This window comes from Antrostomus carolinensis, unplaced genomic scaffold (assembly GCF_000700745.2).
Source record: "Antrostomus carolinensis isolate BGI_N321 unplaced genomic scaffold, ASM70074v2 scaffold12097, whole genome shotgun sequence".
Taxonomy (NCBI): Eukaryota; Metazoa; Chordata; class Aves; order Caprimulgiformes; family Caprimulgidae; genus Antrostomus; species Antrostomus carolinensis.
In genome coordinates this window covers 3,878-11,985 of record NW_010328073.1, presented here as the reverse complement: position 1 = coordinate 11,985, position 8,108 = coordinate 3,878, and the positions used below count along the sequence as shown (strand labels likewise).

The 8,108-nt window shown below is 38.7% G+C and overlaps 1 protein-coding gene across 1 annotated transcript in view; it reads left to right on the top strand.

Annotated features, from left to right (window-relative positions):
• The window catches only part of LOC104528184 (excitatory amino acid transporter 3), an 8,064-nt gene extending 410 nt beyond the window's left edge, over positions 1 to 7,654 (top strand). The window contains exons 2-6 of the mRNA XM_010172114.1: positions 1,567 to 1,610; positions 2,471 to 2,594; positions 3,133 to 3,327; positions 3,842 to 3,976; positions 7,296 to 7,654. Coding sequence (XP_010170416.1) covers positions 1,567 to 1,610; positions 2,471 to 2,594; positions 3,133 to 3,327; positions 3,842 to 3,976; positions 7,296 to 7,542 — 745 coding nt within the window. The 3' untranslated portion in view covers positions 7,543 to 7,654. The remainder of the gene's footprint in view (positions 1 to 1,566; positions 1,611 to 2,470; positions 2,595 to 3,132; positions 3,328 to 3,841; positions 3,977 to 7,295) is intronic.
• The last annotated feature ends 454 nt before the right edge of the window (positions 7,655 to 8,108 follow it).

Below are 8,108 nucleotides of genomic sequence, written 5' to 3'. Positions count from 1 at the left end.
TCTTTGGTTTTGGTTTCTTAAAGACTTCTGTTCCCACCATCTTGATGGTTTTCATCCTTATTTACTTGGCCTTGTCTGTTGGCAGTGTGTTCTGTTCATCGGTGTCTTCTGTAGCTGCCTCTGCATTATCCTCCCTTTAAGCTTGATCCTGAGAATTACAGGTGATCTTAAAAAAATTTATTGTATTCCCTATCAAGAAAGGTATGCAAGTGTGTCTTCCTTTATTTTAACTTCTATCTCCAGCTCATCTTCTATCTCACCTTCTTCCCAGCTTTATTATTCATGGCCTTTCACATTCTCAAACCTACCAGCTCTCACCCACCATTGTCTGGAACTTGTCCCAGTCTTTATGTCTCATTCAGGTCACCATGGGGGAACAGTCTTCCCCCAGTGCCTCTGCTCCAATTAACCACTAAATATCTTCAGCCTCTCACTTTTGATGGTGGCAGTGTCAGAATGAGGACATGTTAGCAGTCACAGAGGAGGAAAATCAAAGTAGGAGGCATAATACAAGTGCTAGAGGACTCACAGCCTGAGGTGGGAAAAAAAAATGGAATCTGCAGTAAGCAGACTCTCTTATCTGTGCCTTTGTCTCTTCTGAAAGCAGCAAGGCAGCTACATCTCTGGATGCTAGAAGGAATGCCACTTTGGGGTTCTGAGGTACAAGATTCTTCCTGTCTTAAAATTGAGCAGTATTAGAATTCATCTTTCCAGTAGCTGGTTATGATTTTTGGTATAAAAATTTCTACAGCTTGCTGTGAGCTGCATATTATACATGAAAATAAGTAATGCTTTGAATGTGTTTCATGAAAATCAGTACTCGCAAAGTGGATATGCACAAATACTTTCTTTTGGATAATGCCATGTTCATGCTGCCACTGAAAAAGTGCAAATTAAATTTTTCAAAATAACTATTTGGAAGTCAGTATGTTTCTAGTTGTAGACATACTTGAAATGTTTACTCTCATCAATATTTTGTTAGGACACCCAACGATACCCATACCACTTTATTTTTTTTTCCTTATGTTCTGCAGAATTCAGTTTGTTCTCAGGTGCCATTATATAAATTGTTAGGTTTCTTTCTAGAATTCTTTACAAAATTTCATCCATACATGTTGCATGCTGTTATTTGTATTCTACTAAATAAATCGTTTGTTCACATACAGAATGAAAACTTTAATGACTCTTAATTTTAAAAAGATAGTTTTTCCAAGGAAACAAATAGGTTTTGTGGGTGATTTTTGGTGCTGTTGCAGATTTCTGTACTGTTGCTGTCTCTCTCTTAATTGCCTGTTTTGGGCAGAACAAATAGTACCATGATTTATCACTATGTTTATCAGCTGTACTGTTGCTGTCTCTCTCTTAATTGCCTATTTTGGGCAGTGCTCTGAAATCATAAAGCACTATTACAACACAGTAGCATTTCCAAGAACATCTTGTGAGCACACAATAAAATTCCCAAGGTCATACATGACCACAGTTCTGGGCTTTATGTTTCCAGGTTGTGGTAATTTCTTGTGACAAGAAGCTAAAGCTGCTGTAATTACTTGTGACCTTGGAACATAGGAAATATTTCACAGACATATGTTTCATTTCAAATATACTCACAGCAGGCTTTTTACCATAATCTTAATGCCCACAAAGCCTTGCATTCAAATGCATTCAGGATTACTGCACAATGTTAAAAATCAATGCACAAGTTGAAGGATGAGTTTGTCCCTGAGACCTAAATATCCAGGCAATTTGATCTTTTGCATATCAACACAATTTTAAAAATTAATAGTTTCAAAAGGGAGTATTTCAGCTTCAACATTAAAGATGGTGAGACTGCATATATCTCATTTGTACAGTCTGAAATATCTCACTACATTGTAATTGTAGACCTAAGGTTACACAGTTTTCCACAAAGTAAGTGTGGGGTTTTTTTATAGGATAATGTTTGAAGTTTCTGTAGAAAGATGTGGGCTTCATCTGTCCCTTACTGGGAACCATATTTACCTTTAATTCCAAAACATGTTCTTTAATAAAGGCAGATAAACTTAGAGAAGTAATGTGGTTTATTTTTCTGATTTGTCTCTAGACTGCATTGTAAGGATTTGGCAGGAGAATGGAGTGGTTTACTGTGTTTCAGATCACCCTCTGCATATCAGTTTAAATATTATTACTTTAGTTTTCTCATCTTCATCAGTTTAGATTTTTTTTCCAATATAGTAGTTAATTCTTGTCCTACTTTGGAAAGAGAGACAATTAATAATCTCTCTGTCCCTTTCAAAAGAAAGTGTAGAAGAGCGTTAGTCTGCATTTTTTTAAGGGTATACTCTCTAAATTTTTAACATAGGTGTCACTAAAGTCACCTTTAGCGTTCCATAAGTGTCCTTAAGGACAGAACTAAATACCTTTTATCACCATCTTATTAAAACAAGGCGATGAAATGGATCTATTTGTATAACTAGTCCACTTTTATTTTGCAGACTTGCAATCCATTCCACTGTAATTCTGCCACTGATCTACTTAATAATAGTAAGGAAAAATCCTTTTCGATTTGCAATGGGGATGGCTCAGGCACTTCTGACAGCCCTCATGATTTCTTCCAGGTAAACAAAATAAACATTTATTTTCTGTAATGTTCTTAGTAGTAATTGCATTGTTTGTGCTCTGATACTATTGTTACTTTGTTACATATCCTGATTACATCTGGACAATTCGAAATCCCTTGGAGATTGAAATACTACTTTAATCATTATTTCTGTAAGACCCAAAGAGGCACAGTAGATTGCACTTGCTTTGCACCAAACCTTGCCCCTCCCAGGAGGAGATGGTTCTTTGCCATTGAGTTCACAGACTTGCTAAAGTTTAAGCTGCTGCACTTCTTCGGTGACTACGTACATCATGATGATTTTGTCATGTAATTTTGATGATAACTAGGACTTTTTTATTTCTTCCCATAATTAAAAGAGATAACAAAAGTTACTTTACTTTAAAAGCCGACTCTCACTTCCATGGTGCAGCCTTCCTGCCTACCTTTGATCTCCATTTGAGTCTTGGAGGAGATCAGGGTCTGATGAAAAGGACGGGTAAGGGAAATGGAATGCTGTTGCCTGTGCTTACTTTGTGGGTTTATCTGTGTGCCAGTTCAGCCACTTTGCCTGTCACCTTCCGCTGTGCAGAAGAAAAAAACTTCATCGACAAAAGAATTACCAGGTTCGTTCTTCCAGTTGGAGCTACCATCAACATGGACGGCACAGCTCTTTATGAAGCGGTAGCAGCTGTATTTATTGCACAACTGAATGACTTAGAACTGGATATTGGCCAAATAGTTACCATTAGGTAAGACTACAGCCATCACACACATTTTGTTGGATGTGGTTTTTTTAATGAATGGCACATTAACTTTGGATGCCCCATGGGAAAGTGGAAGCTATCATTCACAGCACAAGAAGTCACAGAAACACTTCTTGGTCCAGGGCCTTGCCTGTGCAACCTGATGAGGAGGTGGGATGGGCCAGGACATGCGGCTGGTATACAGCATCGTTCTGGAACTTGCTATTACTCTTCCACTGCAAACACTTGCAAACCCAACTCAACCTCTACCTCTGATCTGTCCAGTTTGCTTGTTAGTCATGCATTGGCCATTGTTCTGCAGTGTAACCATAACAGTATCTGTACATGATTTGTCCTATGAATTTGTCACCAGATCCTGAGTAGATACTATTCAAGAGAAAAACTGGAACATTTGGGCTTCTTTCTTGCAGTGAAATAAGCCTATTTGTGCCAGAAAATAAGAGTTTCTATGAGCAACATGTATTCTGAATGCCTTTTCTGGGTTTTATTTGGGATTTAGTGTCACAGCTACAGCAGCCAGCATTGGTGCTGCAGGCGTCCCCCAAGCCGGACTTGTCACCATGGTGATTGTACTGAGCGCCGTTGGCCTGCCCGCCGAAGATGTTACTCTGATCATTGCAGTTGACTGGCTTCTGTAAGTTTAAGCCACTTGATATTCGATTATTTCTCATTTTTTTTTAATGTTGACATAAGTCGTGTGGCAACATGTGGGTCTGAAAAATAAAGCAACAAAATCATGTAGGACAGTTGCAGGAATTTGACAAAGATTCTTCTTATGGCCAGACTTGTTCAACATGGAGTTGAATGCAGTAGTGGCTTTGATTCTGGGAGAAGTTCTACTGCATGGGATGGCAGTGAATAAGCTCACATTCAGAGGTGCTATCCACCTTAAAATAGTGGTCACAGCATTAATAAATCATTAGCATTTGTCTCTCGGGGAGAGACAAAATGGACAGTAGCAAGGAGGGCCTCTAGAGTGTCTCAGCTGCCACCATATTATCCTAAATTCATACACCATTCAGAAAAATCAAATGCAGCCACAAGCAGAACATCTCAACTGATTTCCACAAAGCACATAAAATCCATACACTGGTGAAGAGGGAGTGGAGCACAACATGAACTAAGCAAAGCTTAGTACACACACGTGGCGGGCTGTCCATGGGTCTGTGCTGACAGCATTACTTTGCTAGGGCTGCTCTTCACTGAGAGTTTTTTAAAGACTCAGCCCCTTGATCAACAAGGACACACACATGCACACTCAGAAGGCATTCCTTATGCCTGATACTAACCATGTCCCACCCTTAGTGGGACCACTTAGTTCCCTTAAGCAGTTCTTTCTGGAGAGAAGTGATTTCACCAGAAATCTTTTCTGTTCAGCTTACACCGAGATGTTTCTCTGCTACTTTTGCAAATCCCAAAGAATCACAGAGTGTATTCTGGAGTTCAGAAGGACATCAGCACTCAGTTTTGTCCCATGGTTCACTGGGAAAAAGTAACAAGATTTGCAAGTTAAGGAGTATAACTTTAGTTTGTAAAACAGCTTTTTTGCCCCCTAAACCTTGTGAGCTTTAGTGCTCAGACCAACGTGTTGTTCACCTGCAGTAACTCAGCATGGATGATATTTCATTGGTATCAATGCAGAGATCTTAATCTTTTCATAGTCTGTGCATGTCTTCTTAGGCTTGTATTTACAATCAAGGTAAATGCATTCCAGTTCCTCCCTCACCCTTTCCAATAATTTCCTTGAAGGATTTCTGGCAGAAACCTCTGTATTCCACAGATATATATATATAATCTATTTGATTATATAACTCAGTTTTGCAAGCTGTAGAGAGAAATGCCAGTCTCCAGAAAAAGCAGGGCTGTTGAACGGATCCAAGAGTCAGTTCACTTTCTGTGTAAGCATAATTGCTCAAAAAAACCCAGCTCCAGACACAAGTACGTTCTCTCCATCAGCAGTCTGCAACAGGGTCTAATAGGTTTGTTTGCTGTGCTCCACAGTTATTTCATTTTCTCCAGCTCTCTTCCCAGTGGGCAGTTAGTTTTGTTAAGGATGGTGAAGATCAGTACAAACTGCTGGCTCAGAGCAGGTATCAGAAGAAGAGTGTAAGAACAGAACAAATATATATTGGTTCTTTTCCCAAAGTACTTTTCTAGCCTTTTGCAAATTGCAGCTTACAGAATTCCTGAGCTAGAGGTAGTTTTTATTTAAACAGTTCTCAATAGATTTCTTCTTCTATGAATGCCTTATTGATTTTGGGACCCATATCAACTTTTAGATTTCCACAAGTCCTGTGGAGAGGAATTTCACAACCTAGCAATGTCGTGCACAGAGACATATTTAATTTTCTTTGCTTTAATATACGTCCTAATAATTTTATTTGATGGCTTTTAATTCTTTTATGGGAGTGAGAGAGAGAAAGAGAAGAGTAATTCCCTATTTCTCATAGTAATCATAATTTTACCGATCTGATCTCATCTCGACTTTGAAAGTCCACAATTTATATGATTCTTAGGCACAATACAAATATATGGAAGCTACCTGTTCCACCATGAGACTGAAAAAGAATTCAAGCTGTTTCTGATTCTAATTGAGAAATTTTTCAGATTAAGGTGTCTTGCTGAGTAAAGCAAATTAAAGATTAATTTCATGTACCAGGGATCATTGCCAGAGCATTTTGCACCTCAGCAGATGGAATGCACATCCTGATGCCATGTAGATTATTAACACTTTTGCCTTTTGTACTTACTGCCTAAAATGTATTATTTTGCGATCTGCTAGTAGTGGCTCATTAACAATCCTCTAGTTAATTCTGAACTTACCAAGATTTTATTACATAGGTTTAATGAGTACTTCCATGTTTTTACTGAAGAATAGAAAAATTTTGAGAAGTATTATGAAAGATTTCCAGTGCTGTTGATTTCCTCACTTGTTGTACTGATCCCACCAGAATTTCACTTTACCTCTCTCTCCTCCTTTCTCTACCATGTATTTCCTTTTCACATGGCGAACACACGGTCACTTTTTAGCACTGGAGTTCAGCGGCTGTAGTAGAATATGTATATGAGACACACTGATTCACTTCACTGTTGTTTTTGCAGTCCCTTCTATTTGTGAATATATCCAACTTAGCATCTCTGCACAAACAGAACAACTTGTTTTGCCACGAAGACCTTGCAGTGCTGTGTAGCAGCAAAGAAAAACAAGGAAGCATGACCTTCCACTGTCCCTACCTAACTTTCATGCCAGTTTTCGAACTGTGCTATATTGCATGGTTTTGTTGTTCCTCTGCCAAGTAGTGGCATATTTTTAAGGCCTACAAGTCATGGTTCTGTTGGGAGAAAAGTCCACAGTACAGAAGTATCATATTCCTTTAACTGACTTGTTTAATACAACCCTTTAACAAGGAGAAGCTAACAAAAGATAGCCTTTCCCATTTCCAGGGTTTGGGCCAGAATACTGAGAATACTGGGCTAGGCACTCCTCTGGCCAAGGAAATGACTATTAGAGAGACAAAAGGCACAATGCAGACTCCACTGCTGCACCCCACAGTCTCTCCTCCCGACAAAAGCAGTCTCATCACAAAGAGAACCAGCTGTGTAGCATACTTCAGGGCCTGAGAAGTGATCCCTACATTTTGTACAGCTATGCACAGCAATGTGATCACTGCTTTAACAGACAAGTGATGTGACTTGCACTTTTACACACTCTTTACAAAGTAATTTGTCATGCAAGTGACTACAGGTTTCTTCAAATACATGTGGGGAAAATCTGTTTCTTGTTCTACAATATTTTTTCTTTTAATTGCAGAATTACCCCAATTCTGCACTGGGGAAAAAAAAAAAAAACAAACCAAACAGCTCTGCACTTGCTAGAGTAGTTTACTTTTTACTAAAAGGATTTTCTAAGTAACTTACAGATTGTTTTGACTGACAACATTTTTATTCCATAGGGATCGATTTAGAACAATGGTGAATGTCTTGGGAGATGCCTTTGGTACAGGGATAGTGGAGAAGCTCTCTAAAAAGGAGCTGGAGCAGATGGATGTCACCTCTGAAGTCAACATAGTCAACCCTTTTGCCTTGGAAACGACAACACTTGATAATGATGAAACAGAGACCAAGAAATCGTATGTCAATGGAGGCTTTGCTGTAGATAAGTCTGACACTATATCCTTCACACAGACGTCTCAGTTCTAAAGCCAGTAGCCAGGTAAAACAGGAGCACTAAAGGACATGGCCATATGCAATATCTCAAAAAGCTTAAAGGATAACTGAGAATTAATTACATCTCACATGTATTTGATTTACTACACAGACTCTGATTCTCCTTACCAGGTCTGCTCCCTTCTCATCGCTACTGATAGGTTGAAAAAAAAGACAGTTGTAAAATACTTTTTTTTTTTAATATACACTATTGCTGGGGCTATGAAATGCCTCTTTGGAATCAGCATGCTCATAAATGGGTGTCTTAGCTGGGACAGCCAAATGTGTTTTACTCAGGAGTAGCACAGCATTCCACATCTTACCCACGTTACAATGCACCTGTATAAAATCTCTTCTAACATTCTTGCCTTCTAAACAGATTGCACTGTACTTGACACCTACTATAACTTGATCATGTGCCAAAATGCTCATTTCTCCAGCTGAGAGGATACCACTTGGGTGATTCAGGAAGGAACAGAATAGAAAGGCCCTGAAATAAGTATTTTACTGTGAACAAGGTTTCATTTTTCTTTAATTATTAAATAATTGGACATGGAAGA